Raw genomic sequence first — 26,594 nt, forward strand, 5'->3', positions numbered from 1 at the left:
CCGGCCTTTAAAATAGAGGCCTAGGAATGAAAGGAGGAGCTTGGGAATAGGTGCTGGGCTATGCAGTGTCTGCCACAGCCAACCTTTCTGGCTCCCCACAAAGTATACATTGATCATCCCGTACATACACTTTAAAAGCACTCACCCCGTCCTGAGGAAGACTCCGGTCTCTTGCTGTGGACTCCAGTCCAGTCTCTGGGTGAGCTGTTTTCTCCATCAGGTCAAATGTGGCTCTCCATGCTGTGCAGCTATAGCTAGAAAGCCAGGCCATCTGCCCTGGACACAGGACCCAACACAGCAAGGCTGGAAAGGACCAGGACACCAGCACGTGCCAGGCCTGAACGAACGAAGACCTTACCTGGACGGTCTTTGATCTGAGCGCTTTGTCTTATAGCAGCGGGTCTCGGGCTGTCCAGTCCCTCCCATACCTCAGTGGCTACTATCTTGGGGCAATTCAAACCATCACTTGAAGTGGGAAAGCAACACCTTTAACCTCGTTTTGCAAGACCACAATCTCCAGTCTAAACTGCTGAGGCTGCTGCTGGACCCACTGGTTGAGTCTTAGTTCTGGTAGGTTTTCCCAAGCCAGCAGGACTCTAACTGTGGAACTCTCGACTGGCTCGGACTGCAGGCCGCAGGCAGAGAAAGCTTCTCCGGGTGAGGCCGTATTTCTTCTTCACTCTGCTTTCGAACCAGCTCCCTTTAGTCTGATTTGATGGTTTTCCCGCAGGACTTCACAGCTTGCGTGTGTCCCCCGTCCTGTGATGCTGCTTCCCACGTATGGCTTGTTTAATCCTCCTGACAACCCTAAGAAGTGGGTATGATTATCACTTCCATTTTCAGCAGAGGCACCTGGTCACACAGCGAGTGAGCAGAACCAGGGTTTGACGCCACGCGACCTGGCGCCAATACCACAGCTGCCTAAGAGATGACCAGCCCAGGCCAACTCCCTGCAGATTTCCCTATCCTTCCCCTCAACGTCAGTCCTGTCTGGACCCTAAAGTACAGTAACAGTTTGGCAAAATGTTTTGCCACCAAATAACTAGGTTCATCAATTTTTCACCAACTAACCTAAGACAGTAGGTCCTCCATTCTCCATCTTTTAGGATTTGTCGTTTGCAATTCCAGATATCAACTTTTTTATATCAGTTCTTGGTTGCAAATGAGAGAATTCACTCTGGCTTGTTTGTAAAAAGATTTTACAAACAAAAACAAAACCTAGGTAGCAAATGGAATCTCCAGACAGGAAGGCCCCAGTCAAGTTTGGAGGCTTTACATAAAGAAAACTCCCACATCACACCTAGAAATTGCTCCAAAGACTACCCTGCCACACAAGTGGCGCTGCCTCAAGACATGCCACTGTGGGATAAGGTCTCTGCCACCACCGTCCCAAAGGCTAGACAACGCTGGGCCTACTCTCGCCAGTGTGAGGATAGCTGACGGGAAGGGCCCAGGGCTGAACCCCTGCCCCTGCTGCCAGACAGGCTGGGAAAGCAAGTTCAGAGTCTCTACCTCAGGGAGGCGGTAGAATGCGGGGGAACCCCAAACACAGGAAGGGCTTTCAGATCACAGGCGGGCCCAGAATGACAAATGTCTATTACACAGAACCTTTCTAGTTATACTGTAGCTTCATTAATTTTCAATTTACGTTGAAAATTTTCCATTGAAGTTACTTTGAATTTTAGTGAATACTGAAAATTAATTTCAAATTTCTCAAGCACTACATTGCAGATTTAAAATTATTCTAATGTTGGAAATACACTGCAAGTAATGTACTAAAAAGTAATTACTGCAATCATGGATAATTTAATTATTAGAGAGATTGGGGAGAAAGATATTCACTAAGTTGTACCCATGCTAATAAAAATCAAAGTAGTGCAGTCACTTGCATTTCTGTGGTTGATCATGAGAATGTTGGGAAAATCCACCTAAATGCAAATAAACAATGTTATTATAAAGCATAACAATAATAATGCAGGTATCAAAGGGGTTGGAACTTACAGTTTAAAACATTAGGGTTTATACAAATTAAACTAAGCCATCATAATAAATACTTAGCGTGAGCACATTTAGGTACTGGTAAGCCCAAGCCAGGCGCCATCACTGGTATTCTGGAGCTAAGTCCGCAGGTAGACCTGTTCTAGTTTCAGGCTGGCTGTTGATTTCTCACGTCCTACAAAATTCTGTCCAATTATGTAATTCTTTTACCTTATATTCTTTAACCCAAATTTATTTCAGGGTATGTGCACTTTTATTTCAAAAGCAGAGTCTTAATTCACTTTTACTCAGTAAAATAATACCACAAAAGAGAAAATGTTATTCTTTTATTTATGTTAAATAAAAACATGAGAAAATCCTTTTTTAAAAAGGGTCAGAATATTCCTTATGTCTCCAAACCAAGTCCATGGATGCAAAGAAATGCTGAGTACTTTCCTCCCCCGCAGGGTCACAAGACGCTCTCATGTCGTAAAGACCTAAAGAGACAACACAGGCGCACGTCCCACAGCTGCCGCTTTAGGTAAGTCACATGCAACATTTGGGCAAGCAAGGAACAGAACACAGGCACAAGTATATTCTGGAAACACTTCCTGCTCTGGCCAATGAGCCGTAGTGCCAAACATTTTTATCTGTTTTGTTTTGGGCCCTGCTAAATGTTTGAGCCACATACACCACTGCACTTCAATGATACAATTTTTCACAATTCCATAATTATATTAATCGCCAGTACAGTTTAAGTAGCTGATGTGGCTGAATTTTATACATTTTAAAATTATGTATGAGAACTAACACTACTGCAAATTTTGCCAGTAGAAACGTGACCCCAGGGAACCACCATTTCCAAAACATAATTGGGCACACATTTACAATGTACCTGCGAGGTTTTGAATTAACCGGTCACTTCTGATCTACGCTAAAGACTAGGCTTGAATATGCGAAAACAAAGGCTATATTCATGAGTTCTATACCCAAATACCCCTAAATCCATCACAAACTCTATAGTCTGACTTAGCTTAACCGAAAATGATTCATCCAAACAGGTCATGGTAGGCTCACAATTCTTCAACCTTAGTTTAGGTCATAAAGAGTTTTTTCTACGATTGGAGTCAATAAGAAGAATTTCTCTGTTAGAGAAAGCAGAAATTTTCACCTTTGGCAGACTGCCAAGATGATACTTTATTATAGAATTTATGAAGCTACAGTTTAGTAACTTGCAGGTTTTATTAAAATGAATCAAAAAGAAAAAAAAAGAAAAGCAAAGGGTAACACAACCCCATATCCCAAAACTTTCTAGATTTTTTTAGTGCAAGAAATGCCATATCACTGAAGCACTTGAGAATTATCATGAAATCCTAGCAAAAAGTGTAATCACCTCAGAAGTGGTAATAAAAAAGAGAAACAACCAGAGAGGCACACAGATTGTTTTTTTGTTTGTTTTTTTTAAAGGATTTTTATACTATATTAAAAAACCACAAAATAAAAAAGGGATCAGTCAACATATATCTTAGAAGTCTTTCCAGAGTCTTTGTACCCACAGCCACGCAGGCTGCCTGTCGCCTTGCTCTCCTCTGCTCAGTCTGCGGCTTGTTGAAGGATCGTTGGAGATGACTCAGGCTCTAGTTCTTACAATCACACTTGTTCTGCCAAATCCAAGACCCTGAATTTATCCAAATTGTAGAAACATGCTTTGACCACCCGTCCACCAAAATACCTCCCATTCAGATCAACAACAGCTAAAAGGCAAACAAAAAGACAGTCAGTTAAGGCAGGTACTCCAGTAGACATTACAAAGAACATGTTTTAATTACACAGATTAAGATCACAAATTCAACTTTTTAATTCTTTATAGTTAGCTGTACAACTTACCTTTAATTGCTGATTCAACCCTCTCAAATTCTAAAAATATTCGTACTGCTTCATCATCAGGGGCACCAGGAATCTGGAAAAGAAATGAAAGTATAGTAGGTAAAGATGTCATCGGAGATAACACTGAATGTGAGTTTTCTCCCATAAATGATTTTTATCAGAGTAAGTATTCCAATTATCATCATATACAGATAAGCAATGATCAAATACCAAGGAAATAAGTATAATTCATTCATCATCAAAATCTGCTGAAGGTCCGTTTATGGCAGGTCTTGTGTTAAGTGCTGGAACACACAGCCAAGCAGGACCTTTGGAGGTCCTATGCCATCTGACACATAAACAAATAATTACGTAGTCAACAGACAGCAACATGATATGGAGGAGAAGCTGAAGTGAGCAGAAGTTAAGGTAAAAAGATCTGTATGCTAACCGTCTCTCGTATGAGGCTAAGCTCCTTGGTGGAGCTTTCTAGGCCCCGCTTACATAGCCCCACTGCCACTGTATAAGCGCAGCTCCTGCTAACCCCCACCACGCCCAACCACTCCATTTTGCAGCCCTCCTCAGTCTCCCAGAAGCCGCGACCCTAGTCTGAACACCCGTTCTCTCCTCCCAAATCCTACCCACTCATTCCAAAGCTTCGCTCACATCTGATACTGTTCACAAAGCCTCCTCTAACTATTTTGTGTGGATCTAATCCTTCTCTCACCTCCTGTACTTATAAGTCAACATTACAGAATCTAGCAACTGAATGTTCTCTAATTTCACGTGTTTGTTTTGTTGTTTCTTCAACTGAACGTTATCACCAAGAGCACAGAATGTGTTTCCCCACCCACAAGGCTCTCAGTGCAGTACTGGGTATGTGGGAGGCACTAAGAAAACACCTGCCAAATGAGTGAGACCAGAGGCACGTCCAAGTCACTAAACTACTGAGCACACGGTCATCAAGTCTAAACCTCAGTCACAAAATGAACTGTTTCTTCACCAAATAAAATTTGAAGTCCTTCTTGTGTTTATGTTTGAAATTGTAATAACTGAGTAAAAGCAGTGTAACTAACCAACATCTGTCACCTTCTATAGTATGACAATATGTTACTTACAGCACTCTGTCTCTATAGAAAATGTTTTGTAGTCTATCAATTATAACTTGGGTTTATAAACATCAAAAGAAACCCCTCTTACTTCAAATATCACACATTTTCCAACTTTGCCATATTTTTCACACTCTTCCTTGGTTTCAACTTCCAAGTCTTCATCTACCTCTCCTGCACCAACCATGTTCTATAAACAAAAATAAATACATAAATTCCATTGTAAAGTATAATTTACAAATATGTAAAAGGGATGTATAAATAACTTCTTTCCACGATGGCAAACGTTCCTAATCCCAAATGACACGAAGAAAATTTTCATCCCTGAAATACCCCAAAGTTGGTATTAAAAAATATATAAAAAATAAAAATATACATTAAGCTTCATAAAGTTATAAGAGCAACTGTGCAAGCATCAAAATATATAAACCAAGTTGAACTTCTAACAATTTCAAATATTTTAAAGTAATTACTCACTGTAGTCTTAAATACTGTGTTTAGCGAAGAAGCATTAGTGAAAAAGGAATCTAAAAATCAGTCTTATATGGAATCTATCCAAAAGTGTCATTTTCAGTTTGCTTTAACTGTTCTGTCATCAGGGGGGCTGCAAGCATGCAGGGACAGGTCAAGGTGGAGTGACACAATTCAAAGACAGCAAACAGGTTTCCTCCTTCTGCGTCTTACCCTTAGTAGGACCACTTTAGTAGGACACTTAAGTATTTCAGTTAATGGATTTGAATCCGACTTCTTGGCTGCATCTGTAAGAAAACATCATCAGACATAGACATGTTACAGCACTGAGTCCAAGTTATAATGAATAATTTAATTTCAATAGCAATCCCCACTATCTATGTCCTAGAGCCATCTATAAGCATCCACAGAGTCTCTCAGCAAAAATGCAGCCTTATCTAGCAGAAAGCATCACTTCGCTTTGGTATAATTTTTACCATAATTTCTAGAACTTTTTAATATCCCCAACTACCTGCATTTTTGCTCAGCTCACTTCCTAAAGGGCTCACAGAGCACAGTGGTCACGACCCTCAGAGGTGAGTCTTGGCTCAGGCGGTGGCCGAAGGTCCCCAGCCCAGTGTAACGAGCTGTTAACTAGCCAGCCCCTAGCTGACCAATTTCAGACACTCCCACAAAGCTGGGCGACTGCTGGTTTTTGGTTCTAGCCTGTGAGGCTCACTGCTGCTTCCTAAAGCTGTGCATCAACAGGGCTCCCAGAAAAGTTCTCTCCCTTCTTTAGGAAAAGGTGTTCAGCTAAGCTGACTCAAAACCACTCAGTTCTCCTTAAAATGCTAAGTCATGTTTGACTCATTCCGATACGCCCTCACTACAGAACAGACTGTAACAATCAAATGAAAATAAAACACCAAGGAGGCATCACCTACCAGTAGACTGCAAAATAACATTAGTCTCACAGAGCGATCAGTCAGTAAGAAAACTGGGATGAAAGGGCAGAAAAAAGAAAAGAGCAGAGAACCCTTACAGGATAGAGATGTAGCAGACAGAATCACCGATATACTGTGTATGGCTCTGTCTTGCTATAAAAACATAGCTATGGTTTTATCAATGTAACAAGGCTCTTTGCTAGTAGAAGCAGGCATGACATGATTTTCTGGAGTCCTATTCATTTCTGCCAAAGTCTCTTGTCTTCTTTTTCTTCCATGGGCATTCCTATCTCTCTGTCTGTTCTGAACTATTTGTAAAAACGGGCCTCAGGATTCAGTTTCCACAACGCAGAGCTGGAATGCATCACAATCAGGATGGCCTGCCTCCACCCTGCTCACCCCCAGGGACCCGCTCAAGGGGAGGCCCACCTTTCTCAGTGGCATCGCCCACGATGATCTTGCCTCCCCGCTTGCTGGTCTTCTCCACTGACAGCGCTGTGCTCAAGCCCTGCTCGTGCTTCCCAAGACCCTGGCCTTCCCGGAAGCCGTACTTCTGCATGATTTTATGTGCTACTGTGCCACTGTGGGGAGGAAAAAGAGAAAGGTCCTTGCACTCAACGTCATCAGCTACAGCATAAATTGGATTTTACATCACAGTAATCTCCTTCTGGAAAGAGAGAGTGTAAATTCCACAAGGGCTTCCATGAGGCCACATATAATTACCAACGGGCCATGAGATGGAAGCCGTGGAATGTTCAGGAGAAAGATGAAAAGTGAATGCTGAAATCCTGGGCATCCTGAGATTACCCCTGAGATAAGGGAAACACTAGTTCCCCTAGTGAGATTTCCCCAGGGCCTGTTAGAAAACACTAGACTTCCTGTATGCTCCAGTATCTGCTCTGCTACAGGGCTCATAACCAGTTTATTTTAAAGTGAGCCTGTCAAAAAATAAATATGGTTTCACATAATGAAGATGATTGCATTTTTCTAAATAGTACAGCAGTTTCCAATGACTGACTTCATACATGAAAGGACACTTAGGGACCATCTATTTCAGAGCTAGAAATGAAGAAACTGAGGCCCAGATGGGCTGACGAGCTTAAGCCTAATTGAAAGCAAAGCAAGACACCACATGAGAATTATTTCTGTAGGAGTTAATGGCAGGATTGAAAGTGTAACCCACCACTCTGGATTCTCAGTCCACTGCTCTTTCTCTAATCCCATGACAGTTTTCAAACTGCACCGTGAGGAGCCTCATGGGTCTCAAGGGTGCCCCCCATTGACCACTGCTACTTAGGGCTTAAATCACAAAACCCTGCTTCAACCAGAACTGTACCTACAGTATTTCATGTATGTAATTTCCTTAAATATTTCATTTGAACAAGCTGTTCTAGGGCTAAAAAGAAAAGACTGAAAACTGATGAACTGTACTACACTGTATCTTCCTTAGGCATAAAGATTTAATTCCTGTTTAAAGGGGATTCAGCAAAAAGTCAATTCTTACCAGCAAAAGGTCAATTTTTTCATTAGCAGAAAAAACCAAACAAAACCACCCCAATGGCTTCACATCTGTCCCCCTCCAGCATACACTCTAGGGCAGCCTTTCTGCAATGAGGGAAATGTTCTCCATCTGCACTGCCCAGTACGGTAGCTGTTAGCCTGGTGAGCACTTGAGACTAGTGTGACTAAAGAAATACATGTTAAATTCTATTCACTTTCAATTAATTTAACAGCCACGTGTGGCTATTAGCTACCACAGAGAACAGCACAGGTCTAGAAGATGGACACAAGATGAGAAACTCCAAATCCTCCTGCGGTGTGCAAACCCTACGGTGGAAGACCCATCTCCAACTCTGACTAGCCCAGCTCCGAGGACGCTAAGAATCAAAGCACACACACACAGGTGAGGGCAGACAAGTGTCACTACTACAGTCACAGCACTGCCACCAGAGGCAGTCCTTCTAGAGGACACAGAACAAAGGCCTTAGTGCAACGCTGCTTCATCTGACAACCCCTCAGAGCACGAGGAACAGAGTAAACCACATAAAACACTCTTTTAACCAAAACGCATGCCAAATCCAGTGAGACTTAAAATCCACAAGCCCCACCTGAAAGTCAACCTTAAAACTGATTTTCATACGCCAACAAATTTCTAATTATAGTTAGAACGACTGAGAGTCTTTAGACCAAAGGTATAGAACCATGACCTTAAAGCAAAGGTCATTTTATCAAAAAAAAAAAAAGATGTCATTCATCTTTTGGACACAGCGTAAGTCAGCTCTAATTCATATGACCTATTTGCAAATGTTATGAAAACAAATATAATGATCACAAACTATTCCTAACTAGAGAATATAATGTTCAGCATCTAAATCTTTCAAAATTTCCATGAGACAGCTTTATGTTTTGTACAAAACCTAACAGTACATGCCGGGATACCCTCCATGTGACTTGAACCCTGATCCTCAAGAAGGAGGCTGCGTGACCGAGCACACTGAGCATCTCCCCATAAACCCAAAAAAGGCCCCATCCCAAAACATGCTGCACCTACTGGAAGGGCTGACAGTGCCTCCCGTTCGGCCCCGCCCTCCCTGCACCTGCCGAGGTGAGAGCACCCGGACCATTACCCCATGTTGGCGAGGAAGGAGTTGCCGGGGCCAGTCGGGGATCTGGGTCTGTCTTGTTCCTCGTACACTGGGGGAGGGATAGCAGCTTTGGAAGACTGTGAGCGAGGTCGTGAATCCTCTTCATAAGGAAAGTCTCGGGGTACTGTTGGATGAAAATAAAATAGGTTTACCAAAATGCAACAAAACAATTCTGAACTGCACTTGGACCTTCTGTATGTTCCAGTAGATCTGATCAACCCCTCTTTTGACTCCCATAGCATCCTGTGTACCTGTCTTAAGACGCTCATCTACCTTATTACCCTGGCAGACAATAAAGGTCTTTGAGGTTAGGGACCATATGCCAGTTCAGTGATTTGTAACCCTAGCTACACATTAGAATCAACAAGGAAGCTTGTTGATTGGGTCCCACTCCCAGAGACTGGTTTCAACTGGGGTTTATGGTTCGTCAGGTATTTTCACACAAAAGGTATTTAACAATTTTTTAATTACCTTCTTTATAAAAAGGTAACATTCATGGTGCAACAGGTATTAAAAAGCACTAGGGATGACTACATTTTCTTGGGATAGTTTAGGTATGGTCCAACCCAGAGGGTAGGAAGATGAGCTTCATGACTCCTCAAAGTCCAACTCCAACCCCAAATTCTAGAACAGATCACTGGGAGAAGACTGTCTTGGCAATCTGAGTAAATGCACACAACCTGTGCACGGACCTAACCCAGGAAGGTGCTGCCACCTTGTGGAGGGTCACAAATTGAACAGCCCCTAGACCACCGAGCACAAAAACTCAGCTACTATTTGTTTTTACCTAACTCCAAATAACGAAATGTTGGAGAAGACAAAATGAATTATTTTTAAAAACAAACAAAAAAAGCATCTCACAAGAGAAAAACCCATGCCTCAGAGCCTGGTATAAAACTTAAGGGGTGGAAGGGAGCACTTGGCTGAGGGTTAGAGCAAGGACGGGTTTCCAGCCATTTCCCTGCACTCAGGACACCTGGCTGATTCCAGCTAAGACTTCCCACAACTGGGTTAAAGATGTGTATCTGAACAGAGAGGGGAAGAAACAGGTACGTACACTCTTTGTCTTTCTCTACAAGAGAAGTGGGTGGTGCAATGGCAGCTCCGCCCATACCTGCAGAAACAGAAATTCCACCAATTAAAGGAGGGAAAGCGTTTCAGATGCCGGATCCTCAGGAATGTGACACACGCCACCTGCCACATCACACCACCCTCCAAAGAAAGAAGCAGGAAGGGATGCTACTCCATCCCTCCCACTAACATCTGAAGACCTCAGTATCTGAATCCAGGATTAAAAATACAGAAGTAGGTATCACTGCTTCCATTTTCCAGATGAGAAAATGATCACGGGAGAGTGAACAGGCAGAGACAGAATGAAACCCAGCTCCTTGTGAGGCCAGAGCATCCCCCACAAGACAGCACCCTTCTTTCCAGGATGCAGACCACTGGGACTGAACACCTAGTTGGAAGTGTCAGTACTTCTGGTTACAATCTGTTTTGTGTTGTCACCATTCCTGCTCATGTTTCCTGGACAGAAAATGGTGGACACGAACAAACCAAAGTAGACTCCATTTTCTACCAGACAACCAGAGGGAAAACATAAGCAGAGAACATAAGGAATTTTTCACTAGGGAGAAGTGCTAACATGTGTATTATAACTTAATCATCAATGAAACACTCCAAAAAAATTGATACAATGTAAATTAAAGAAACCAATTACAAAACCATGCTGCACCAGCACACAATGTTTCACAAAAGAAATCCCCCAAAGCCAGTGTATATGCATAATGATTAACAGGCCTAGACTAGAAAAAATACTTACGGAGAAATATGAGCCTTAATAAAACTTCTATGTCTTCTGAAATACCTGTTATCATTTTTCACTGGAGAAATATGAGCCTTAATAAAACTTCTATGTCTTTTGAAATACCTATTATCATTTTTCACCTTGCCACTAAGACCTAAGTGATTATTAACTGATTCTGAAAAGATCAGCTCCAATGAGTTTAGTATACAAAATTCAGGGTTTACTGAAAATTTGCTACTAATCACGTTAAAATATGACCATCAATATGTTAACAGCAGTACACATAACGGATATTAACACCATCACTTCCCTAATATTAGATTATATCGTTCCTGCTAATGTTACAAAAAAAAAAAAAAATGTCCTCAGTATTGAAGGCACACCTCCTCACAAAAAAGGGCAGCTGATTTGTAAGCTGGAAAGATGAAACCAAGAAATACTCAACCTATGTATTGGATTCTAAAACAAGTTAATAAATCAGGCATTTGTTGATTAGGAAGATAATGAGTCTGAAATGTTAACATAATGCCTGACACACAGAGCACACTCAAATGTTAACTCTATTCCTCCTTAGAAAAACAATGCAGTGCCTGAGTGTGCTCAGCACGCAGGAAGCCTTTTTTCAGTTGAGGTATAATTGACATGTAATGTTATATTAGTTTCAGGTGTACAACATAATGATTTGGTATTTGTATATATTGTGAGATGATCACAACAAAAAGTCTAGTTAACATCTGTCACCACATACAGTTACAAAAAGTTTTTCTTGTGTTGAGAACTTTTAGGATCTACTCTCTTAGCCAACTTTCAAATATGCAATTATTTTATCCCCAAAATGTAATGGCCTAAAACAATAAACATTATCTAAAAAAAACCCAAAACTATGCAATTATTTGTATTATTAACATAGTGACCATGCTGTACACTACAATCTCATGATTCATTTTGTAACTGGAAGTTTGTACCTTTTGACCCTCTTCACCCATTTCTCCCAGCTCCCCACAACCCCTGCCCCTCTGGTAACCACCAATCTGTTTTCTGTATCTATGAGCTTGGTTCTCTGTTGTGGTGCAATAAGTATTCTATAAATCTGTATAATTCATATCTGCATTGAAAGAGTAAGAATTCTAAATTAGTACAGACCCACTCCTTTCCAACTCATTTAGTATTTTAAAGTTTAAACTAAGCCCTGAAAAACCTTGGCTGTACACTGGGAAGACCAAGCTTGCCAAACTGCTGGTCATAAAACAGAGTTCATGTATGTGGAAATACACTCCAGCTTCATGATAACATTCTTCTTAGGTCTCATGTTAAAGGTGACCACATTGCAATGAGGTTTTCAGGTAAAGAAAGATCTTGGTTAGATGCACAATGGACCCGTTTCATACACAACGCTATTCCCACTAATCCACTATAACAGGGATTATCACAGTTATCTGAGTTGTGTGGCATAAAGTTGTGTGGTGTAAAGGAGGTAATCCATCAGACTGCTTAGAACAGTGCCTGGTATCTAGGAGACAAGAAGAAGATTTCAATTTCTCATTTAAATCTCAATCTGTCAACCAAAGTGGTGATCTAAATCCAGGAAATCCCAGCAATCAAACATGATGAAGGGAAAATAAGTAGCATTCCATTCTCTCAAGAATGAACACTGCTTAGCTATCTAGTGATCACTAAGAATTTGGCTCTAACACAACTACAGTGCTGCTCTTAGAGACCTCTTAGAGATGGAAGAGGTCTTATGAAGCACCTAGTTCAATGCTTTTCTCCCTGCTCCCCGTACGACACTGAAAGAAACCAGCATCCAGGGAAGCTCAGTCATGCGTGTTAGTGGCAAAGGTTCTGGAAATGAGTGCCTTGACTCTCCATTCAGTGCTGTTCTTAACAGAAATGTAGCTGGATACAGAGAACAGGCTGGTGCGACTGTGCTGAGGGTAAAGGCGAGAGTGGCCATGTATTTTAAGGAATGCTCCAAGTGTCCAACAAGTAAATGTTAGAAAGACTATATGTGAAAACACAATGTAAATTTACGCTGTCATGCACATGCGGGTTGCTGAGATTCTGGAGAGAAAATTACCCAAATCAGTGTCAGATGAACCATTTACGAAATTGAATATGAAATGGTGGAACTGCACCATGTTTGAAACATAGTATCTGTGTTCATGCCTTACTTCTCTTCCTCCTCTCTCGCTCATAATCTTCATCTTCATCGGAATCTGGATCTGGTCGCCTGGAAAACCCACTAGCTTCATGTCTGTCCTTACGCCTCCTGTGATAAGAGGAAACAAACGTTCACCATGGATGAACCAATTCAGAGATGTGAACTCAAGGACGTCACCTTGACTTTTTTTTGGGGGTGGGGGGGTGGGGGGCATGCAAACTGGTTAAAGACTAAAGTAGCAAAAGTATGAGAAGTGAGAAAAATCCAGAAGATAAACTGAACAAATTTAAGAGGTATATGAATATAAATAGCAAGAAAAAAGTTTCCTTGATATTTACCTCTTTCAATTTTAAAGCATATCAACAATAGGCAATAGTTAATTAAATAATTTTGATTCTCTAGAACATGTTTTCACTTCATGAAGTGATTCAATAAATAATAGTATATTAATATTTTATATAACTATTTAACAATTAATACTATTTTTAAAAGAAGAAATGCAAATAAATCCTTGTTGCCCATACTTTCAAAAAACATAAAAGATGTATATGAGTTTTTAAAAACTCCATCTGGCTCAAAAACAGTAAAAGTTAAGAATAACATTTTAAATACTTTAAGTAGTTATGACTCTAGCAGAGTCACAGCATAGGAAAAAACCCTATTATTCAACATCACTTTGTAAGTTACTTCTCCAAGAACTCACCCAAAACATATACTCTAAGTTTTCTGCAACTATATATGAAATTTACTCTGGAGTTTGTTTTCGTGCTGGGATGTAATGACCACACGTTCTTAACAACAACCTGACTCCTCCTGACAACTGCTCAGACCAACCAGGAAACTCACTCAGCCTTACAGACAGCACTAAAGTTCATTCACCAACATCTGAACGACCATTTCAAACGCAGAGCACCTCCACATCCGCGCGAGGCCTTACTTTTCTCTCTCTTCTATTTCCTTCTGTCTTTCCAGCTCCCGCTGTCTCTGTCGCTCCTCTCTTTGGCGCTTCACTACTTTCTCATAATCGTTAGGAAACATGGGATCATATTCATCAGCTAGGGGAATCAAAACTTCTCCTGCAGAAAACCCACTGGGAACCGGGTCCTGAGGAAGGGAAAAATGCCAAAGTAAGTATCATCCTCTGTCCTGGAATTTTATTCACAGAATTAAGGTCAAAAAAATACAAGGGCTAGGAGGGGCCCTGAAGACCACCTGTCTGCCTCTGCTTTACAGATGAGGGAGCAGATGCCTGAGGAGGTTCAGTGACTTGACGTGGCCACACACCTAGCCTGGGAGCAGCAGACATGACAAAGAATTTCACCTCTCAGTTCAGTATTAATTCCATAAACACCCTACAGCACTTTCCTGGAAGTCTTAAACAAGCTGCCACCACCTAAAATTTTAAGCAATAAATTTGATTATTTATAGCAAACACAGAATACTTCTATATATATATATATATCTGTGAAAACTTAAAATACGAAACAACTCATGAATAACACATTCTTATAGTCATTTAATAGAATAACTTTAGATTCTGATTACATGGAGACATGACATATTAAGATTTAAAAAAAAAAAAGAAAAAAAAGGTAAAAAGCATCCTCTTGGGCTTTGTGAAATCCTCTGGACTGCACACCCTCCCCAGGCATCTGCATCTCAGGCCTGAGTCTGCACAGGTGGAGGTAACTCCCTTCACATCCTCATTCATTTTTTAAGGTCCACTAAGTCAGGTTCAGATGACAACATTTTGCATTTCTCTTCTGTACATTTAGAAACTGGGGCTACTCTATGAGAGAAAAAGAGGTAGTAGCCTTAACAAAGAAATCGTAAAAACAAAAGGCAGACAGCACACAGTAAACTAGAAACACACAATGAGAAGGGGGCTTTGCCCTAGGCTCATGGTCTTTATCTCCATGGTTCTCGTAAGCCCTGACCTACTGCGTGGTCTCACGTTCCTAAACCTCCGTACTTTCTTCTGTTAGTTTTCCTAGCACGACGCCTCCTTATTGTCTGTAAAAGTAAGATGCCTTCCCTGGTCTCCGCAGATGCCCCAAATGAGCACAGGTCAGTGTCCCCGAGCGCCCACTCTGTACCTCTTTCAGGAGGAGCATGCCAGCACCGCCAAAGGCAGGAAGGTTGTTTGTAAAATGTACTTTATATATGAACACAAAACGGGCATGATAAAGAGAGCTTATGCTCATCATCAATGGATCTAAATCCAACAATTCCTGGATTACACTGTGCAGTTTGATGTTTTTTCATCATAAAACAAACACTCCATGGTTTCCTTACACCTAAAACTCAAAAAACACTTTGATTTGATGAATAAAAGAAATTAGAAAAGTAACTGTAATCACCTCCCAGGCCCTATCACTGGAAATCTTACAAAAATCTATTTAATGCACGGCTCCCAAAGGGCGGTTATTCATTTGTGTTCACATAAAAGACATTTTAAAAACACAAAAGCACATGAACGACATTTCCTTTCGGTTATTAAGATGGAAGAAGCTAACAACGAGCCCCTCGATCTACAGAACACCGCCATCACAAAGTTTCTAACTCAGAGACCAGACTGTCAGCATGAACGTTAGTTTTTTTTCATTTCAATATGTGACAGCAAACAACTTTTACTGTATAAACCCTGCTTAAGTTCAACAATGAGGCATCCTTCTTTAAATGCTATAAAGAATAAAGCAGCTTGCTTGATTTTAAAAGCTTGAATGTTAATACCCAATGCTGGGGAGGGTAGGAAAAACCCAAACGCTCACATGTTACAAGTGATACTATTTACTGATACAACTCTGCCGGAAACAAGTTGGCGCTAAATAAATTGCCCATAAAAGTGACTGATCTCCTAATGTCACCTCAGGAAATCTATCCTAAGAAAATAATTTTAAATGCATAGAAAGCACTCTGCAGAGGTGTTCACTAGAGGTCTACTGGTTCTACAGTTAGGAAATAGGTGTGTAAATCATCATACATTCACCTGATGGGAATGCTTTACAATTAAAAATTGGCTATGCAGCAAGAAGGAAAATGCTTACTGATTAAATTTGGGGGTGATATTATAGGTTCTAGAGCCAATACACAATAACAGAAGATGATTAACCAGTTTTTCATTAGATGCAGCAAGAAAAAATTAGGCAGAGAATTTGTGGGAAAAAATGTTGAATGACTAAGAATCCTCAGAAAATTTCCACTGTGGGGTGGGTGCCTTTCCCTCTTGACAGACTATCAGCCGGCAGGAGCAGGACCAGTTCCTCTGGTCAAGAAACCCCACCAAGAGCTTCACGGCAAACCCACACAGGGGAATACTGTGAAGTCAATAAAATGATGATATGGTCCTATACTTTTTGACACAGATGGACACTCACAATATATTAAGTGAGAAAAGCAAGTCAGAGAACAGAAGGTGGAGAAGGCGAAGGATGGAAAGCTATTCCAAAATACAAAGTTTTTAAATTCTGGAGGGTAGGACCGAAGTCATTTATTTTCCTTTTTGCCTACCTCCAGTTTCTGATTTTTCTATAATTAACTACTGTGTTTTAAACAGATGAATGTTTTAAACTTGATAAAACGAAAGTAAACATTAAATTGAAAATGATACTGCCTAGAGTGCAAGGCCTACTGAGGTGTGTTCAGAGTGACGTGTAAAGCGCAGCCTGTGGAAAGCAGGAGGCCCACCCAGCTGGGGGTGGGGAGTGTACCTTGAGGCCCGCCGCCACGTGCGGCGGAGTGTCCACGATCTGCCGCTCATCTGAAGAGCCACCTCGCTTCAGGTCGATTACTGGGGCAAGGACCGTACTTTGTTTTGTCCTCTGGCTCTAAAATCATCAAAAAATAAGAAAAGTGTACTGAGGCTTCAAATTAAAAATCATACTGTTTGTAACAAAGCTTTTTTTGGTCTGTGCAACAAACCTTTCAGATATGAGAAAAACAATCTTAACAGCCTTTTAATTCAGTTATTACAATAATCATATACTAGTTTTTTAGCCCTTTTTTTTTTTACAACACAAATTTCCTCCATTTTTGTAAAAGCTTTACAGAAAGTTTGGTCGCTTTTATTTAAATTTGCATATGAAATAATATAAGAAAAAAGCTCTACATTAGATTCTCCGCATTACACTTCAACTAGTGTGGATCTTTCACAAGGAATGGGTATGTTTTTATATCTTGGGCATACACTTGTGGATTAGTATATCTAACCTGTATATCTCTACTATATTTCGACTTCTGCTTTTCTATTTTATCTTCCATTGAACCAAGATTGCTCACTAATTATGTCCACTTATAGTCTAATTGAGTTTATGTTATTAAGTATGAGAATTGTTCCTAGGAGTCAGTCACTTTACAAAAGAGAAGACTGAGGCCTTCAAGAACAGAATATATGAAATAGCATTAACATTAGAATGTAAAACCTTATTTATACATCTTATGTCCAAAGCAAAAGTTGCATGAAACGAAGATTTTAAAAATTAGACCAACTTAAAAAAAATTAAAACAAAAAACAAGACTTGGGCTTCCCTAGTGGCACAGTGGTTAAGAATCCGCCTGCCAATGCAGGGGACACGGGTTTGAGCCCTGGTCTGGGAAGATCCCACATGCTGCGGAGCAACTAAACCTGTGCACCACAACTACTGAGCCTGCGCTCTAGAGCCCACGAGCCACAACTACTGAGCCTGTGTGCCACAACTACTTAAGCCCACACGCCTAGAGCCCGTGCTCCGCAACAAGAGAAGCCACTGCAATGAGAAGCCCGCGCACCACAACAAAGAGAAGCCCCCGCTCGCCACAACTAGAGAAAGCCCACGTACATCAAGGAAGACCCAACACAGCCAAAAATAAATAAATTAATTAAAAAAAAAAAAAGACTTGTTCTGTTAATCTTTTCATGTGAGATGAAAGTTTGTTTTAAAAAGACGGAATTCTATCTCTTTAAAAAGAAATAGTACTGGCATAAAAAATTTAAATCTGGTAATGATATATGAAAAAGACAAAAACTCTAATCAACAGAACTGACAAAACCAATTTAAATTTTAAGACAGTGTTTTCTCTACTTGTGGGTATCCTAATCCTAAAAACCTTTTACAATACTGAGAAATCAAATGTAAACATTTTAATATTAATGATGTATGTAGTGAAGGAAAAGAAAAATAATTCCAACTTTAAAAAAATTTATTGTGTGAATTTTCAAACATTAAGGAGAATGATTAATGAACTCATGTCTCTTTAACCTGGCTTCAACAACTACCAACTCGTGGCAAATCTTGTTTCATGTATCCCTGCCTCCCCTGCCAGAGACTGGAGTATTTTAAAGTAAATCCCAGAAATGATATCATCTTATCAGTAAATACTTCATCTTATTGGTAAATATGTATCTCTAAAGCAGTTCTTCTCAACTTCTTTTTTATTATTGCCTCCTCCTTCAAGGAACCTTTTAATACATTTTCTTCTCCACCTATGAAATTTTAATACCACAGATACACTACACACGAGTTTATGTATTCTGTGTATATCTGGCCTTTATACATGAGAAGAGCAGGATTTTTTTCACCCCTTAGAACCAATATTTGCCCCATCTGGAGGGGATACAGCCTCCACTGGGAATCATATTCTAAAACAACAAGCAAACCATAAGACCATTCTCATTCCTAAACGCATTTGATAGGAACATTTTAATATCGAATATCCAGTAGACAACTACTTTTTTTTTTTTTTAATGTTTTACCTGGTGAATGATTTCAAGGATGTTGCCAACGCCCTACATTACACAACAGAAACAAAAACAATTACCCCAGACTACAAACCCTGATACGTTCACAACCAACCCCAGCCTTCAGTAACACACACATTATCACAGCTCAGTCGTTACCGCAGAGCTTCGTTCTCAAAGTGCTGCTTCCAAACCACCTATAACAAACAGCAGGACTGCCCCCTAAAAATGCAGACTCCCCAGGCCCCAACCCAGAATCAGGATTTACCAGAGTATCAGGTGTTATATAGCCTTTTAACCAAATTCTCAATCTTGGACAACCAAGATTGACAACCTGCATACTGAAGTTTGACAACCAGCATCATTGCTGGAAACCAAGAGTATGTTTTTCCTCATTCTGATTCCCTGAAACAGTTCTATTCCCAGGAGAAGCGAAATGACCTTCAACTCCTATTCCTCTCCCTCCCCCCACCCAGCCTCTCCCCTTACAAATGTTGAACCCTACATATTCAACAAAGAGGCAGAGGGGCAGGCTACTCTTAGTCCATAGGAGGCACCTGCCGGTACACCTCTGCTCTCACAGCTGGGCTTAGCTTCTCTTACCTTTGCCTGAGTGAGAGCTGCCTTCTTCACCTGGAGCTGAGACTGCAGAAGTTTGAAGTTTTTGGACCAGCCTTCCGTTTTTGAGTCACTGGTCTCCACTCCCAGGTCGTCGTACAGGGACATCTTCTCAGTTTAATGCTGAAAGGCAATAGGGGTAGGGGTTAAAGAATGCAAAAATGTAGTGAAGATTTCCAGTCTCCCCATGTTAAAATAACGCAGTATCATGGAACTTCAGAGGTAAGAGGTATCTGAAGAGATCACCCGGTCCAGGAACATTCAGTGACAGAAGCCAACATGCCTGATATCACCAGTCAGCACCCTGACACAAAAAGCTACATCCATGTACTATTTTTAAAATAATCTTCTAGAATGAATTTTCCTATATATAAGATCATGTGGTCAAGTAATTCACGAGTGAAATCCTTCTGTTCTATAGAATGAGATAAGATGGAAGTTCTAGATTCAGGGCATTATTAATTACATATATTCAATTTTTAAAAAACTCTATTTTGTGTCAACAGCAAAAAGTAGAAGCCTTGCAAAAACACCTATTACAAGGCTGATTTAGCACAATTAACTACCTTTTTTTTTTTTGGTGGTGGTGGGCCGTTATCCTCTTATAAAGAAAAAACCGTAATATACGCCGCCAATTAAGGGGAAAAAACCAGAAATGACCTCACAGATGTGACAGGAAGGTAGAGGGTTAGATCTTATTAATAACCAGGTTTCCTCATATCCCACCAAGTAGAAATCTGTAATCTTTTTTTTTTTTAATTTACTGGTTTTTTCTAAGGTTTTTATAGTATTATACACTTACATTTAGGTCTACAATCTTTTTTTTTGTTAATTTAACATATGATGTGAGGTAGTGGTCCAATTTCATTCTTTTGTGTGTGGAAATACTGTTGTCCAGCATCATTTGTTGAAAAGACTTTCTTTCCCTATTCAATTGTCTGGGTACCCTTGTAAGAAATCAATTGACCTTAAATGTGAAGGTTTATCTCTGGACTCTCAATTCTATTCCATTGATCTAGAAGAAATCTGTAATCTTTAATGACACTGATTACAAAGACAGAATCAACAATCTACATGTGAATGATCAATATATACTACCCCTGGCAGAATAGAGGAACACAAGAGGATGACAACAACAAAAACAGCAATAGTTAACACTCATTAAGAGCCTTATCACACACCAAGAGCAGTCCAGGAGGGAAATGGGGACGTCCAGAGAGAAATCTGCCCAGGTCACAGTGGGAAGACCCATCTCAAACGCAGTCAGAACTCCACAGCTCATGCTGGTAAATCCTTACTGCCACCTTTAAAACACCTCAACGTTCTGAAACCCACAAAATGGCTCACTTCTCAAAATAAGAAATCAATCTCTTTTTCACAGATGGAAAGAGGAAAAAAAATTTGATTAAAATCCCTAAACTGCAAAGAAATGCTTAACATGGGTAGTTGCTAACATATGGACACATTCCAAAAGTCTGTCAGTTCCCAGGCTCAGACAGCATTTTACCATTGAAACTGTGTTATACAAATCCTGTTTTGCCTGTGTCTGTGTCTCAGGAAGAGAAGGTGATATAGACAGGAAGGGAAATATTTAATTTCCCCGCGGGTCACGTCTGACCCCGGGCAAAACTTCGGTCTGTCTGCTCATGTCTCCACCCTTCTGTGCATGGATTCTAAGACCCCCAACACCTTGGCCGACCCGCTTCCACTGTGCTTGGGGCGGGGGTGAGGGTGGATGCCGCCTCCCTCCCTCAGTATAGCCGTTCCGGTCCTGGGAAGAAGTCAGCCCCGGGCAACTGCAGTCGCCTTCCACAGTGTCTTCCCTTCTTAATATCTGAACCGCAGACTACCTGAAAGCTCTCAGTTTTGATTTCTAAGTGAAAGGCCCCAAGGCAGCACAGAAGTAGGGTGAATAAAAGCAGAGCCCAGGGTACTGGTGGCTGATTGCTCCAATGAGTCACCCCCCAAAAAATCAAGGAATGCCTATACTTTCTCCTCCTCAAGGCTCCTGTGACAACTCACCGGCTCAGGTGACGGCAGCACGGACAGAGAACTTCCTAGAGAGCACATCCCACCGGGAAATGCTCACTGTCTTCAGTGCCAGACAAAGTGAACTTGGCAACACCTTGTCATGTTAAGCTTGAGACAAGTTCAAGTCACGGAGGCTAAATGGAGGAAAATTAATGACTTCCATTTCTTAACTAAGTATGGCTGAAATTTGACCATGTCTCCTAAGTTTTGTAGGGCATGCCCCCGGGGTCCACTTCAGAACCCACTATTTTAATCCACAGTCAGTGTGAACTCCATGAAAACCTACATCAGTCTGTGGAGGTCACTGCTCTACCCCTGGACTAAGACCAATGTCCACCCCAGAGCTGAACAGGCAGTTAGGCCGACTGCAGAGGTAACACTCTATCTGCAACCCCCTCCCAGGCCATGGCTTCAGAAATTCCTTGCCCACAATGACTGTGGAAGACAACTGCACCAAAAAGCTTTAGAGGCTGTCATGTGCTTTTCTCCCAGCCTACCTGGTATTCAAAACTAATCCTTCCTCTCTAGGTAACACATCCTTAAAGTTTCAGTTTAACCTGAAAAACTCAGAGCAACAGCAAAGAAAAACAACGCTGAGTGTCCAGCTTAGTACAGTGGGCCCGTGAATGACGCAGGTTTGAACCGCACAAGTCCACTTACATGCGGCTTTTTTTCCATAGTAAATACTACAGTACCACACCGTCCGCGGTTGGTTGAATCCACGGATGTGGAACCGTGGATACAGAGGGCCAACTGTACAGTTATATTTGGATTATCGACTGAGCAGAGGGTGGGTGTCCCTGACCCCTACGTTGCTCAGGGGTCAACTGTAATGTGGCTCTCAAAACACTACTTCAGAAATGACCATACATCTTTCATCTAACCTAGTTTAATTTTTTGAGACCTCTTCATTCAATTGGTCACCAAACCAAAGCCTAGTAAACAAACTATGGGTTCATTTATCTTTCTTTAATCTTATAAAAGCAAGGTAAGACTGACACATTCTGGGAAACAAATATAAACAACGCATTCTGGGAAATCATAAAGCTAAATTATCAAAATTTGTTTGCAAATCTAACTCCACTTCAATTCTCCCAATATCGCTTAATAAGAAATTTGAGAAATTCATTAAAAAAAGTATTTACAAATAACATTGGTGCCAATGGAAACAGAGTACCCAAATGCCCACTGAACTATGAATGGTAAAGACCAGCTTATTCACTTTTGCAGCTCCAATTTCTGGCACAGAGAAGGCATTTAATAAACACTTTTGAAATATTAATAATTAAGTAAATTCTATTTGGCCACATGAATCAGCAGTGAAACTACACAATGCCCACAGGCTCCACGAGAAAGTAAAGAGCAGGCAAAAGGTTCTGGAGGTGGATGGTGGCAATAGTTGCACAATGGTACCATGCACTTAAAAATGGCAAATCTTATGTTATGTATATTTTACCACAATAAAAATTAAAAGAAAAAAAAGAATAGGTAAAAGGGAGGGGAGAAGCAGCACTGGGGGAGGAGGTGTGAGGTAACAGGCTGCTGGACATATTCCTGCCAGAAGAGTAAACATTGATGGAAACATTTTCCCAATTTCAGGGTTACAAAATCAAGCAGCGCAGAGGCTCTCTACCTCCAGCAGAGTCCTTCTGGCTAAGAACCCAGTACTTAACAATGTCATCGGTGCTGGTGAGGTTTCACGAGACTGCACTTCCTCCGACTCCAGTCTACACTGAAGGTGGCTGTTGACAATTCCACCTGATTCTCCTCACTCTGCAAGCTTTGGAAGTCATTGTGCAGCAAAATCTCATGTTCCTTAAAAGTTCCTTGTTTCTGGTCTCAAAACCTTCGAAAACACACTTTAAATATTAGAAACTGATGTCATCTCACCAGCATCTGCTAGTTTTCTTTAACTGGGAGCTTATAAATCAGATCTCCGCATCCCAGTAAATGCAGAAGAGCTTTCTTCACTTTTCTCCTTCTCACTGATCTTCAAATTCACAGAAGTGGATTAACCACAGCAACGACACACTTCTGTGGCCTGCTTCAATTAATTACTATAATGCTACAAGCACCAGTGAATTCACTACCCAAAACAAGAGACAGGATCTGGACAAGAAACCACACTCAACCCACATGGCCCCCATCCCATTCCACCCAAGTGATCTCCCGGGCCCAGGGGTGAGCAGCAACCTGAACCCCATTCTGATTACTTTCATGCTTTCCTCCTTTTATATAATCTTATTGACACAGCTTATTCCATCTATTCCTTAAAAGGTGTGTATATCTTTATTTTAGTTGCCTTAAGCACTTGTAAATATATCACAGTGGATTCATTCATTCTCTCCACTGCAAACACTGAAATGTAACAAGTGCACTAACAAGACTCTGTTAGGACCTGAACTTAACCTCATTAATGCTGAGATGCCTTTCAGATGATATAACACATTTATTTCATGAAGTATGGTGCCAAGTAATAAAAACGTAGCACTTTCTAACATTTGGATATACCTTAAGAAGCCAGGATCAAATGCAAATACAAACAGGTGATTTTTATAACTTCTTTAAAATACCTTCTCACTATTTACTTCTTTATCATGGTAACACCATCCTTTGATCAACAAATCTTCCATGTATGCTTTTTTTTTTTCTTAAAAAGAAACATGGTAAACACAGTCTGCCAGAATGATGACTTTTCAAGATTCTACCTAAGCTGGCAAAGTATTTTTTAAAACACGTGCAACTGGCAGAAAAAGAACATGGAAGACGTCGTCTCAGAAGCATCCCACCTACTCGTCTTTCAAGTGCATCTCAAGCCTTTGGTGACTACGACCCCCACATAAAACCAACTACCCCCCGAACACACTCAGATCATGTTATGCTGTCCACTGGTTAAAACATCTATCTCTTACTATATCATAAATCCCTTAAAGGTAAGGGCTGTTTCTGTTTTCATCTTTATATCTCTAACTGAGCACCATGTTTGGAACATTATAAGTGACTTACAAATATTTTCTAAATATATCAGAGTGGACAGAAGATGTTAATGCACCTACTGAAATCATATTATTATGAAACAGTAAGATCAGCCCTTTAAGGACATAACTTGTGGTAAGCAGGATATGAGATAAGCATGGTAAATTGTACACCATAACTAATGGGAGAAAAACTACTCCCACCATACAACTAATAATGAGTCAAGGTCTGAGCTCTGAACACCTAAAGAAGCAGGCTTGGTAAGAAAAGACCTTTTTATCACTAAATAGATATTTGTGTATCACAAATTAAAAATGAAGCTTAAAGAATACGCGAAGTACTGTACATACAGACAGAAAGGAACAGGAAGGGAACTATAAGGGGCAGTGCCTGTTGATGTCCACAAAAAACACAGGTAATAAAAGGCATCTGCTTTGTGTGTAAGATTTATGACTTTTTAAAGAATTTTTAAAATGTTTCCCTGTACCTCCACCTCTGACACCCTTGTCATAGATCAGTATTCCCATCCATTCTCATAGAGTCTATCATTACCGAAGCACCATAGGCTGGAGGGTATTGCAAACAAAGTCCACGAGTCACCTGTAACTTAAATGTATCAGAGAACGCCCTTCACTATTTCCTATTATGAAAGACTTGGGGAATGAATACCAGCCCTGGATCATCTGCTCCTTACAGGTAATTTAAAACAAGCCAGGTAAAAAAAAAATCCACCTTATAAAGTTACTTTTGGGAACGCACAATTCTCCAGATTCCTATTTTCCATAAAGGCTATCTTTATCTGTCACAGAACTCCACGATCAGAACAGCTCAGAGGGCCAACACCTCTGTGATACCTTGTTGTATTTCTAACTCACAACCTACTCTCTATTGTAAACTGTACAGCAGACAGCACACTTCTTAATAAAGTTCTAAAAATAGAACTCTCAGTTTAAGTTACTAATGTAATACCCTATATTCCCTAAATATCCGTACTATAGTCAAAACGTCTGTGGCATTTACCCCATAAAACTGTGGAAACTGAGTTGCAGCCTTTAAAGACTCCACCTGTTGCAAGGACACACAGTCCTCACCTACATGAGAATGTGCGGAATTTTGCCCTCATCCAGAATATCCTACTTTCCACCCATCTGCCTGCCCCTAGCAATAAGTACCTCCCATGTTTCTCCTTTACTGACTTCTCAAAGAACCTTATTGATCTGACCTGACTACCCCTCTTCACACCTCTGCCTTTCCTGCAGTTTCCAGAATGCACTAAGGTGCCTCACCTCTGGTATCTTTACATTTATTTCCTTCTTCTGCAGGAAACATTTCCCTCATCTTGCACATCTAACAAAACACCCCCAAGACTCAGTTTCAAGCCTCACTCCTTTTTGGAAGGCTTTCCAGACCCCACTCCGGTCAATCGGATCAACCCAGGCGTGGCTTTTTATGCTGTTTCCCCGGAAACTAAACTCACAGAGCGTGGGGACAGAATCTTATGAATCTTGCATCCGCTGTTACTAACACATGGTCTGGGCGAAAAGAGATGCCCCCCCCAAAAAAAAAAAATGCTGGGTGATTGAACATCGAAGCTAAAATACCGCTTTAAAAGGACAAGGACCGAGGTAGTGCCAGAGTCACGTCTTCCTCCACCCTTCCAGGTAAATCCCCGTCCCTGACAGAAGTCCACACCTGATTCCCCGTTCTGCAGCCTAGGAAGGAAAAGATTCCTTCCTTTGCACCCCCAGCCACAGGTGACCCAGGCATGCCTACGGGGTCCAAAGGCCCAGCAACTTTTCCCAAAACACTACCGACGGTGGGGAGGAAAAGCCGCCCTCGGGTCCAGAAGAGATGTGGACAAACGGGAAAGAAGAATGGAAGACTAGGAATGCGAAGGCCCGGCGACCCGAGGCAAATAAAGGAGCGGCGAGGCGCGAAGGGAGACACGGAGGGTCGGCCGGGGCCGGGCCGCCTGATGCGAAGGCACCGGCGGCTCGGGGACGGCCCGGGACACCAGCCCCTAGCGGCGCGGCCTAAAGCCGCGGCGTCGCGTCCAGCGCCGCCCGGGGAGGCGCACCCGCCCCGGTCCCCGCCCGCCCACCCACCCTTCCGGCCCGCCCAGGGCGCCTCTTACCCGGCCCGCCCGGCCGACGCTCCCGGGCCGCGGCGGCGCACAGGGTCCGAGGCGCCGCGGACTCGGCGGGCTGGGCGCTCGGCTTCAGCCCCCGACGGCCGGACCTCTCCGGCGCCAACCCCTACGCAGAGCCCGCGGGGCGCGCGGCGGCGCGGAATCA

The 26,594-nt window shown here is 41.5% G+C and overlaps 1 protein-coding gene across 1 annotated transcript; it reads right to left on the reverse strand.

Moving 5' to 3' along the window:
• Nucleotides 1-2,311: 2,311 nt before the first annotated feature.
• RBM17 (RNA binding motif protein 17) lies at nucleotides 2,312-26,594 on the reverse strand. The gene is made up of 12 exons (XM_057544238.1): nucleotides 26,435-26,594; nucleotides 19,279-19,416; nucleotides 16,670-16,786; nucleotides 13,897-14,063; nucleotides 12,970-13,067; nucleotides 10,049-10,105; nucleotides 8,974-9,115; nucleotides 6,776-6,927; nucleotides 5,637-5,710; nucleotides 5,044-5,142; nucleotides 3,865-3,937; nucleotides 2,312-3,731 (listed from the first exon to the last, which is right to left on the reverse strand). The coding sequence occupies exons 2-12, from the start codon at nucleotides 19,399-19,401 to the stop codon at nucleotides 3,628-3,630; spliced, it is 1,206 nt and encodes a 401-aa protein (XP_057400221.1). The 5' UTR covers nucleotides 19,402-19,416; nucleotides 26,435-26,594; the 3' UTR covers nucleotides 2,312-3,627.

The sequence above is a fragment of the Balaenoptera acutorostrata genome, chromosome 3, assembly GCF_949987535.1.
Source record: "Balaenoptera acutorostrata chromosome 3, mBalAcu1.1, whole genome shotgun sequence".
Classification (NCBI taxonomy): Eukaryota; Metazoa; Chordata; class Mammalia; order Artiodactyla; family Balaenopteridae; genus Balaenoptera; species Balaenoptera acutorostrata.